The sequence below is a fragment of the Aythya marila genome, assembly GCF_965140915.1.
Source record: "Aythya marila genome assembly, chromosome: 11".
Lineage (NCBI taxonomy): Eukaryota > Metazoa > Chordata > Aves > Anseriformes > Anatidae > Aythya > Aythya marila.
In genome coordinates, this window is record NC_139052.1 from 15,667,359 (window position 1) to 15,678,899 (window position 11,541).

An 11,541-nucleotide genomic window follows, 5' to 3' on the forward strand; every position below is an offset into this window, starting at 1 on the left:
TGTGTGCACCAGTCTGTAGATGCTTGAGATGCCCCCTTGACCTCTCAAATCTCACAGGCAATCCCTCTAGCTGGCTGCAATTTGATTACCTAATTTCATATGGGGCCCAGCAGGCTTTCCTGCAGCTCTTCAGGTTTCCTGGCACCCTGCAGGACCTGCAGCTGGTTGCGAGATGTTCAGAAGGGGGATGCCTCGAGCAAGCAGCTGTAGTGATTTGCTTGCTCTGACTTGTCCTGTCTTTTCTCCAGGGCAAGCTAAAGAAGAGGAAACCACGAGTAAAGAAAGAGAACAAGGCTCCCAAAGTCAAGGATGAGCATGGGAACGAACTCTCCTCTCCTCGGCACTCAGACAACCAGTCAGAAGAGGGTGAAGTCAAGGTGAGTCAAGGTGGATAGCACCTTTTCCAGGTTTCCTTGAGCTATATTGCTACTACAGAGGCTCAACTTGAGAAGCACCCTGCTGGCGAATGCCCTGTGGAGTTAAGGGGAGCTACAGAATGCGTTCCCACTGGAGACTGGCAAACTTACAAAAACATATATACACCTGTGGGGGTGAAGGAAGGACCTTTCCCACCCACTCTTCTAGGTTAGTGCCATAAATGTTTTGGGAGGATGCTAGAATGGCCACACACATCCACACACTGACTTGGAGGAAGGGTTGTCTCAGGACAAAGCCCGTTGCCCTTATAAAGGAGAGAAAGAAGAATTGTTTCCCTCTCCTTTTCAGTACATCAGCCAGTGGTGAAGCTGGAGTCTACCAAGGTCATGCTGTTGCTTAGAAAGCCGCCTGTCACTGAGTGGTTTGGCTTGTAGTCTGAAGCTTTTTGTTCGTGTTCTGATCAGTATCTACCTTATGGACTGAGCGTTCTCCAGCACAACTGGCAGAGGAAAGCGGTGCTTATCTGCAGTTTGCCAGTTAGTTACAGACTGGGGCTTGTATAAGTTTTATGCCCTTTTGTTCAGTTGGGTGGACTGCAGTGCCAGTCTTGCTGTCTGGTTAAAGAGGTGTGAGGGCAAATTTGGATGAGCCTCAACAAACGATTGCTTTTCAAGGATGCATGTTTTGGGGAAGAGCATGTATGTGAGCTGAGGGACTCCAGCTTTGACTGTGGTGTGACTGATTTTCTAGGAGGATGGCTTGGAAAAGAGCCCAGTGAAAAAGAAACAGAAGAAGAAAGAGAACAAAGAGAACAAAGAAAAACAGACAAGCACTAAGAAAGAAAAGGAAAGTGATAAAGAGAAGAAGAAGACAAAAGACAAGAAAGAGAAGGTAAGAAGTATTTTCAGGAGCAGTTAAAGAGATAGGAAAGTCTCTGAGCAGAAGGGCAAGCTGTAAGTCCTATGATTCGTTAAAGGGCCTGTGTGAAGAGATGTCAACGAAGCACTGTGGGGCGAGACCTTATTCCTTTTCCAGCCCTCCTGAATTTCATGAAGTTGCAGGTTTTCATAGACATGAGACTTCTCTGAGCTCTGTCCTCTGCAAGGGGCTTGTATTCTTTAGCTTAACCTCTCTTCCAAGTCTTCAGTGCTGTTTTTTCTCTCCATGAGTATAACCATGTCCAAAACGTTGGCTCTGACTTCCCTCTGCTCCCTCAGGGATGACATAAAGCTAAACAGAGGCATTACAGCAAAACAGTTTGAGATCTTGGGAGGAAAGTTGTAGGAGCGGTGCCCAGGGTTTAATAACTGCCAGTATCAATAGTGTGGAGGTTGTTAGTTGGATCACTGGGGATCTGTCAGTCTGGCTCATCATGTGATGTGTGTAATTTCTCCTTGTAAAGCCTAAAGGTGGTGAAGCCAAATCTGGAAGTAAAGGGAAGAGATCACAAGGTCCTGTCCACATTACAGCGGGGAGTGAACCAATCCCCATTGGAGAAGATGAGGATGACGATCTGGACCAAGAAACATTCAGCATAGTGAGTATTTTCCTTGGGAGATGGGATGGCAGTGGCAGAGACCCCCACTAAAGCAGCCAGGGTTTGTTTGTGCTTTATCCAAGGATGTGTTTTAGGTGTCAAGGTGTGTGCACAGCACTGATCCTTTGGCAGGGAGAGAACCTCTTTGTAGTGTCCGACAGCAATTTCGTCTTGCTGGTTGCACAGCATGGCAGAACAACCCTGACCTGGAGCTGTCCACCTGCCCACCAGCTGGACCAGTTGTCCACCAGCTGGCTGCTGTACATAGCACATCAGCTGGAAGAAATTTCAAAGCTCTTCAACTCCCAATTCTCACCACGCAATTGCATGGCTAAAGGGTTCAGATAGCTCTCTTCAACATTCAGCTTGCTGTTTGCGCACACATTTGTCCCCTGTCTCTGCCAGGGGATGCCAGCCAGGGCAGAGGAGGGCACCACGTCAACAAAGCATGCAGAAGGGCTCTCTTCTTCAGCTGACAAGTTGCCACTACTCGTTTGACAGCCCCAGGTTACAGATGATCTTGCAGCCTTATGTGGCAGTCTCTCTGCCATAGGAGCCAAGGAGCCACTGGAGCTTCTATGCAGCAAAATACAGGAGGGTTTTGAGGGTGACCTTGTATGGTGTAGTTGGTGCGGAGTTGTCTGAGCTGTGAGCATTTCCCTAGCTGTGTAAACGCTCTCGCAGCAAACGTGCCTGCAAGGCTTGTTGTAAAAATAGCCTTTTAGTGAAAGTTGTCATGGCAGATGCTCCTTCGCGTGATTGCATAGGGTAATGCTGAAATATCATATTTAAAAAAACAGTTCTGTAATTTCAAATGTGTGTATCCCCTGTAGGTCCTGTGTTATCTTTATTTGTTTGTTTTATTTTATTTTCCCTCCACGGTGCACAGAAGGTCCAGTCAGGCAGTAGAAACCTGTCTGATTTACTGTCTGTGCAAAGTGCTGATGCACGCAGCAGAAAAAGGAGGTGCTTTCATCTTACATCTCCCAGTAAAAGCAATAGATGGAAGTGAACACACACAGGGGTGGGCAGGGAGGCTCCTGAGAGCACTCATTCAGCTGGGGCTGTTCGTTCAGCATATTGATGCTTGGTTTTGCTTCCCTGCCTGCCCTAGACTCAGTGCAAGAGCAGCCTGTATGCGTTTACTGTTTGCAAACCAAATCCTTTGCCTCCAAAAGGCTGGGGGACAGCGGAGATGGAGAGACTCATCTTTTCCTGATTATTTTCTGCAGCATGTCTAACAAATTGCTGTTTTCATAGCTGATTCCTCCTTGCCTAATGGCCAGATAAAGCTAATATCTCATGCTATTAAACTTCTTTCAGCTCTGTCTGATTAACAAGGGAGCAGTGCAGAGCACTGTGCCAAGTGAATCACTTTCTGCTTTCTGTTGCTTTTACAAGTGCAAGGAAAGGATGAGACCGGTGAAAAAAGCTCTGAAGCAACTAGATAAGCCTGATAAGGGACTGACGGTTCAAGAACAGCTGGAGCACACACGCAACTGCCTCCTAAAAATCGGGGACCGCATCTCTGAGTGCCTTAAAGCCTACACTGACCAGGATCTTATCAAGCTATGGAGGAGGTGAGGGATCCTTCTGTTTTGTCTGGCTGATCTGTGATATCTAAAAATGACAGTTGGAGGCTGCTGTGTTTTATGTGAATGACACCTCTTATTTAACATGCTTTTAAAAGAGAAATCTCATGTTTTGTAGCTCACTCGGTCCTTGGCCAGGCTCAGGTGAGGGTTTTGTCTGCAAGTTGTGCTCTTTCATTTAAGAGTTAGTTTAGAGAAACCAGTGCAAAATCCTTTATTTTTCTTCAAAGGGCTTGGTTCCAACTCTCCTGAAACACCCTGTCCTGAGCTGGAATGAGACTGTTTTCCAGGGAGGGTAGAAGTGATTTAATGTTGGTTTGAAAGCAGATGGCAGTTGAACAGCTCATGTAGCAACTAACAGGAAAAGTTTATGTCCTTCCAGGAACCTATGGATATTTGTGTCAAAGTTCACAGAATTTGATGCCAGAAAACTGCACAAACTCTACAAGATGGCTCATAAGAAAAGATCGCAGGAAGAGGAGGTGAGATCTCAAGTGCCTTACCCTCTCGTTTGGTTGCTCTCTTTAAAATTTGTTGCACTTGCCCACGCTTGGGCACAGCTGATTGACAAAGCCCTCAGGATGAGGAGGGGGCCCACAACGTGGGGAATCTCCAGACCAACCCAGAGCCTGACAGATTGGGCCACTGCTCACCTAGTCTGAGTCTTCTGGTGGAAGAGCAGCTGAGCGGTAACCCTCTCTTCCCCTTGCAGGAGCAGAAGAAGAAGGAGGACATGTCCAGCATGAAGAAGCCGTTCCGCCCTGAGCCTTCAGGCTCCAGCCGCGATTCTGTGATGTCCCAGTCCCACGTGCCTCACAATCCCCATTCCCAGAAGCTCCACCTGCCCCCCTCCCACACCCCACAGCAGATGCATGGGCACCCCCGTGACAACTACGGCCATCCCAACAAGAGGCATTTCAGCAACACAGGTGAGCCCTGGGGAACCAGAAGAAAGCATCCCGCTTAACCTACGGGCTGTTTGCTGCTGGACACAAGTAATTCCAGGATTTGTGGCTGGTCAGGCTTGAAGGTGGGGAGGTGGAACACATTTTTTCACTGTATATTGCTAGACTAGAAAATGTGATGATGGAGAGGTCAAAAGTTTAAGAATTGGACAGAGAAAGATTTGACAGAATAATGGTAAAGGAATTAAAAGAATAAAATGAGGTCCATGTATCTTAGGGAGGAGAAAGTTCCAATGGTAATAGTTATAATTTCTCTGAGAATTCAACACAGAAATAATGGGCTTAACCTAAAGTATAAATGACACTTAATTAATGCTTTCCTCGTTGCAGACAGGGGAGACTGGCAGAGAGATCGAAAGTTCAACTACGGCGGCAACAGCAACCAGGTGTGGGGAGGGGAACGGCACCACCAATACGAGCAGCACTGGTACAAGGACCACCACTACGGGGACCGGCGATCTCGTGGAGACCCCCACCGAAGCTCTGGGAACTACAGACCAAATAACCTCTCCCGCAAGAGGCCCTATGAACAGTACAACAGTGACCGAGACCACAGAGGCCACCGAGATTATTATGACAGGTAATTCTTGTTCCTCTCGGGGAGGGTGGGAGGAGTTCACATCGATACACCCAGCGGTGGTGGACAGGCTTTCCATGGGGAGCTGATCTCTGTCCATCCAATCCATCTGTTCCCTCATGTCCGTCCATTTTCTCTCGGCAGGCACCACCACGACTCCAAGCGCCGACGATCCGATGAGTTCAGGCCTCAGAATTACCACCAGCAGGATTTCCGACGGATGTCTGATCACAGGCCACCCATGGGATACCATGGCCAAGGACCTTCGGACCACTACCGGTCCTTCCACACAGACAAATCGGGAGATTACAAACAGCCTCTCCCTCCACCTCACCCCACGGTGTCGGACCCTCGCTCGCCCCCCTCTCAGAAATCTCCTCACGACTCCAAGTCGCCCCTCGATCACAGGTCACCTCTGGATAGGTCGTTAGAACAGAAAAACAATCCAGATTATAACTGGAACATTCGGAAAACATAAAGTGACCGAGGGGGGGAAGCTCTCGTCTTGAAAATACTTGGTCTGATGCAACAGCCAGAAGCTCGGAACATGCTGCTATCATCTTTGCTGGGTCAAGGAGGATTTTGGGGGAGCAGGTGGAAGACTCTCCCTCGCTCTCAGTTCTGTTCTGGATTCCCATTTCCTTTCCCCCCTTTCTCCCATTGAACGTTGGAACCAGACTTACTGCCTCATTCTTTGCTTTGGTTTTGTTTCCCCCAGTCTGATGGGCGCAAGGGAGTTTTCCCCAACCCCAGTGTTTCCCCAAAACCAAGAAGGCGGATTGCTGCTGCTTAGGATTGTGCGGAAGGCCGTGTGCCTGCGCTGACTTGATGTTACATGACAGATGCTGCTTTGGGATTGGGGATAAACTGGTTGGGCTGGGCTTTGTGTGTAACCAGCACAGGCCACTGGGAGGACATATTCCAGGAGGGTCCCTCAGCAGCCAAGCTGTCGCTGTCACAGGGCTTGGTTGAAAGAGGGGCTCAGTGTCACTTCAGAGTGACTCCAAAGGAGTAGGAGCCTTGCTGGTGACAATCCATCACTTTTCTGGCCACATTGTCATTTCTCATGTCTTTAACCATTTCAAGAAACTGCTCTGACTGCCATTGCGTCCCCTGCAGCAGACGAGGGGTGGGGGATCCAGGGCTGGAACTGTCAAGTCTTGACTCTGGGAGTCTTTGGGATATGTGAAGAAAGACAGACTTCCTTAGCAAAAGCTAAGTTCACTTCTAATGACTAGGAAAGAGAATGGGGTGAGAGCAGTATTTGCCAGTGGACAGGGCTCAGGAATTCATAACAAAACTCTTCTTCTCTTCTGACATGGGCGGCTTGGATGTCCAGGCATTAACACAGATGCTAGCTGGGAGCTGCAAGGTACCAGGAGAAAAGATGGCTCTGGGCATCTGGGGACCTTGAAACTCCTACTCTCCCTGCCACTGAAGTTCTCTGGTTTCTGGGCATTTCTCTCTGTGCTTCACAAAACAGTGATCACAAACCTGTACTACAGCTGAAAGGTAAGGGGTGGTAGAGCAGAGTTAAATGGGAATCCAGAGACTGGTCTCTGTCCGGGGAATTGTCACCTGTCGTCTTCCTGCCACCGTTCAGCAGTAGCTCTGAATTGCTGAAAGTAACAGCACTGCTACTGCTGTCTGTCTGAATCGGAAACGTACCCGGGAGCTTAGCACTTAAGTGAGCAGGGAGAAAATGAGGAATTCAGCACTAGGTACTTAAAAATCCCTGGAGCACGTCTTAGAAGCCCAGCGTAGCAGAGGGAGAAGAGGGGTTTGCAGCCCAGCTCGGTGGGCTTCAGAGCAAACATTCCTCCAAGTGTTCGAGTCACTGCATCTGATGCAGAACAGTGCCCGGCTGGTGGTGTGGTGTGAGTGGTTATGCACAGGTTGCTGGCCAGAAGTCGAGTGGGTGATTTCTTTTTAGGTTCGAGGTCTTGGGTAGTAGAGTCGCGTCCCTGCAGACTACAAAGCTCTTCCAACAGCCGGGCTGCCCAGAGCACAGTGTCTGGGGATGCGTCATCTCCTGGAGCTCAGTATTAAAGATCAGGCTGTTCCTGACTGCTCTTCTTGGTGGGGGGCAGAAGCTGGGGATCCTGTTAAGATGCCAGTATATGACCCTAATAAGCTGTGATGTCCTTTTCCTGAAAGACTGAGGGGTGTTGAGGGCTGGCTTCCCCGCTCCAACCAGCTTTGGAAGGCGCACACAAATTGACACTAATCCCCTGCCTCTCCCCTCTGCCCGGAGCCGAAGGAGTTGGGTCCCTTGAAGTCACGGCGTGCACACCCTGCTCGGAGCCCACTGCTGTGTCCCACTGCGCCTTCGGAACAGCGCCCAGCACCACCGTGATGCTTTAGCAGGAGCCACAACCCTGTGCTGGGCAAGCACCAGGCCTCTTGGGGCCAAGCTCAGCGTGGATATAGAGACATCAAGTCATGGCTCTGGGACACCAGAGCCTGTATTTTATTCTTCTTTTGCCAGACTTCACCAAACTCCCCAGAAGCAGTTTTGCTTCTGTAGAGGGAGAACCAGCATGGGCAGCACTGTGCTGCCCCGAGTAAGTGTTACACTTGTGCTCATCTGCACAGGAGGTGGTGAAGGCAAGTCTTCCACAGGGCCCGTGGGGCTGGCGGGGGGAAGGAGGTGTTGAGATAGCGTGTTAACGCCGCGTGTTTCACCGAGCTGTGATTGCAGGCGCGCTTGCTGTGGTATTCAACAAAGAGGTCCTTTCTTTTCAGAGGTATTAGCGTTTAATGTGAAAATGGAAGAAACCTCAGAGGGGCGAAGAGAAATTGCTCTTTTCGTTCACAACGTGGTGCTATCGTGATGGAAAGTTTGTGCCATACAAGTCGTAGCAAGAGGCAATACTGGCCAGACCAGTATTATGGTTGGTGCAGGAAAGCCAAACCCCAATGGGAGGCGTTTTCTGTGTCCATACGTGAGGTGTTCTGCTCGTCCTGTGTTACAGGGGTGAGGTGGTTTGGGGTTTCCTTCTTGAAACCAGTGCAACAGTGAAAACTTTGTCTATATCCAGCAAAAGTGGTCCCCACTGTCACATTGGCCTGATACTGAACAGTCACCTAGATTGGTTTGCTCACAAGGCAGGGGGGTTCTTCACTGGGTTGGACTTTAATAAAGCTGGAGAACTCGATTTGGGGGAAAGTCCTCCCCAAGCACACGCACGCGTGCACATTTTATGTCCCATCAAAATAGGGACCATAACCTGACATAGTCACTTGGGTATGAATGGGATCGGAGGGGACAGGTCCACAGCCAAAAATGTTACTGCAGTGTCTGTGTCAGCACCTGGTACAGCTCTTCCTTCTGAGCCAGCTGCGGGGTTCCCTCTAGCCTCTTTGCAGGAGAAAGTAGCAAAATGCTGTGGGTTTTTTGTTTCTTTCTTTGTTTAAAAGAATTTTTCAGCCTGACCCCTTGGAAATGGTGTAACCTTTTGAATTCAGATGATGGAAATCCTGCAGACCAAAACCTGCTGCAGACAGGTGATGCAGTGCCCAAGCAGGGTGGGTACTTAACAGCTCTCTGAAGCCCTTACGTGAACAGTTTAAGTGATCCACACACAAATACTATTCTGCTTTCACTCATTTCCTCCCGACCTCCACTTCCCCGCTGGGGAGAGAAGGACTCTTACTGTAAAAATGTGGACTTTTAAACCTGTTGACTAAAAAAACAGTAATTAATATTAATTTATATTTGTGAAAAAAAATGCCACTGTCCTAGTGATTTCTGATGTAAATATGTTGTTTATATAGTATGTATTAAATTTTCCTACATTGTAAAACTGCTGTACTTTTGATTCTTGTATATTAAAAAGTGTTCCTGAGATTTTCAGAACCGTGCCAGTGTGGTGTGTCTGGGGATTGTCCTGCAGCCCCTGCCTATGGTGGGGTGGGTGCCGAAAACCGGGGTTGTCACAGGATCGTGGGGCCCTTTCCTGCAAGCCCTGGGCATGCCAGGATGGGTATTTTCACCGTGCAGGAATAAGCATGTTCTTCTCAGCTGTTTTACATAATTTTGCAGTCTGCGGTGATAGAGGGCTGATCCAGACTTGGAACCTGCTTCGGATGGGAATTTCCACCTGATCAGGAAAAACTGAGCATTTCCTCACTGATTTCCACCCCGGATGGTAGCGGTGTGCATCCAGCCTCCAACTCTTCTAGATCTCTTTGGATGTGTGAGCTTCTTTTTGACCCTTTCTTGGGAGAATTCCCTTTTCCCTGTTCCTAGTGTATTGGTGGAGCTCTCTGCTCCCTCCCCACACCTCCTGGGCAGGATGCACCTCTCCCCAGGTGGGTTGCAATGGCATCCCGCAGGCTGCTGGATTTGATTTTCCCCCCTTCACCCGTTCATTCTGAGCCCACACATAACCTGGCCCCTGGCAAGGCACAGTGCAGGGATTGAAGCCATTTCTCCCGAGTTATAAGAGCTCATTGTAAAAAGGGCTTTTGCTTTTCACACCTGTAGCCACGACGTCCAGCCCTCTCCAGCCTCTCTGCTGCTGAACCGAGCCAAGTTTTCGCCGGGAGTGAAATTTCACAGCTGAGTTATATGCCCCTGAAAAATGGGTTTCCAAATGGAAAGAGTGAGGGCTGTCAGCTGTGGCAGCGACAGGGGGCTCGGTGGGGGGGAGGCCCTGGTGTGGGGGCTGTGGGGTGCTGGTCCTGGTGTCCCTGCCTGGAGCACAGCGGTATGAGTGCACCTGAGACAGGGATCTTTTTAATTCAGCGTTGACTCATCTCTTACGCAGGGGTGCCCATGGGAAAGGTGGAGAAGCCATGGGCCTGGCAAGCCAGAGCAATGGGGCAGGTAAGGATATGGGCATGGGGGGCATGCATGTGGCACTTGTATGCTGGGGACATCAGCACCGTGCTGTGAACACTTAAATCACGAGTGCCTGTGCAAGCTGAAGGAGAAATGATCCTTTGTTATGATACAACCCCCTGTATCTCCTAGTCAGGCAGGTCTGATAATAAAATATCCCGAATTAGAAGGGACACCCACACGGGTCACCAAGTCCTACAGCTGGTCCCACAGGAGCACCTCCTCCATGAGGACACAGACCTTGGCTATCCCAGGGTGCTGGGCAGGACAGGGCTGGGGCTGGGCTGTGTCTGCATGATGCAAGCTAAAACTTGGTTTTTAGCCTCCTGCCAGCTCGCTTGGCTTTTTTTGGCAAAGGGACCCATCGCCCAGGGTGGCCAGCGAAGCCATCGCGCCGCTGTGGGAGCAGGACCCCCAGCCCTGCCTCATGGCGGCAGGGAGGCCGGGAAGGCCCCGGCTTTGCTTCACGCCATGCCAGAGCGGACCCTCTAGAGGGCAGCCGGTTCCCAGAGAAAAGCCATATTTCGCTGAACAATATTTGTGCTTGTGGTTCCTCGCAGCCACCTGCGTGTGAAGGGCTGCCAGGCCCGTGGGTGGCCGTGGTGGGCTGCTGGCCCCCAGCAGCGGGACGTGAAGCTCGGAGCAGCCGAAACCCCGGCCTGGGGCCTGGGGATGGGCAGACACAGCCAAAACAGGGCTTGACACCATGCCTGAGACAGCAGGCTGTGGGAATTTAGCAGCTTTTCCCTATGAGATGCTGTGCTTTGGATGGGAGAAGAGTAGGAGGGGATGGGCCTGGAGCTGAGCTGGCACGACCCTCCTCTAGGAATGGCCCCAGCCCCAATCTGGAGCTCCAAGGAGCTGCCCACAGGGATTATGGCTGTGTCCTCCCTGACTGCAGAGCTTCAGCCTGCAAGCTTCACCTAGAGCCAGTAGGAACCCTTGGCAGGGTCACTGCTGCACCTGTGCGTGGTGTCCCTGCACGGCGTGTGCCTCCTGCTGCTGCTCCTCTCATGGGGAAGCTTCAGCGCCACACAGGAGCAGCAAGGATGGGAGCATCCCGGCCACTTGGTGGGCACCGACCCCTTGTCCCACCTGCTGAGCTCTTGGGAGCTGCTGCAAGTGGTGGCTGAGCGGGTGGGTTTGCCTCCCATGCCCTTTCCAACCCCTGCCAGCTGCTCAGGGCTCTGACAGAGAGCAAGGTTGTGTTTCTCTCTCAGATCTCTGGTGCTTGATGTCTTTGTGTGAATTTACCCAAATAGTGCATACCTTCAGCCCGTGCCCATGTCCCACCCGGCTTTCGCAGCCTCCCAGCTCCTGCTGTTGGATCAGGCGGCAGGTCAGCTTTTCAAAGAGGAAAATGAACCAGAGAAGTGCAGTTTTGGTTTCCCTCATCAGAGGGCACTAACAAACCCGACTGGAGCCAAGAGCGATGTGTGAGGGAGGAGCAGGGCCATGGCACCCTGCTTGGCTTGGCTCCTTCCATTGCTCAGAGAGGCAGGCTCAGATGGTTTATTAGCTATAGTTGTTCCGCACCATCCCCTTTTCTCATTTGGCTGTAAATAAATAAAACCCCAGAGCAAAATTATGAGAGATTTTGGACCTGAGATGAGCTGTCAAAGTGTCTTTGGACTGAAGCAAGCTGC

The 11,541-nt window shown here is 50.5% G+C and overlaps 1 protein-coding gene across 6 annotated transcripts in view; it reads left to right on the forward strand.

The window, feature by feature from the left end:
- CHD2 (chromodomain helicase DNA binding protein 2) overlaps positions 1-8,902 on the forward strand; it is a 70,775-nt gene extending 61,873 nt beyond the window's left edge. For 5 of the 6 annotated variants that reach the window (XM_082769528.1, XM_082769530.1, XM_082769527.1 and 2 more), the window contains 8 exons: positions 249-377; positions 1,129-1,269; positions 1,781-1,915; positions 3,317-3,495; positions 3,890-3,989; positions 4,220-4,436; positions 4,803-5,052; positions 5,194-8,902. In XM_082769528.1, coding sequence (XP_082625654.1) covers positions 249-377; positions 1,129-1,269; positions 1,781-1,915; positions 3,317-3,495; positions 3,890-3,989; positions 4,220-4,436; positions 4,803-5,052; positions 5,194-5,527 — 1,485 coding nt within the window. In that variant the 3' untranslated portion in view covers positions 5,528-8,902. Of the gene's footprint in view, positions 1-248; positions 378-1,128; positions 1,270-1,780; positions 1,916-3,316; positions 3,496-3,889; positions 3,990-4,219; positions 4,437-4,802; positions 5,053-5,193 lie in introns of those variants that run through there. The other variant, XR_014318288.1, reaches the window with a different exon arrangement.
- Positions 8,903-11,541: the final 2,639 nt, after the last annotated feature.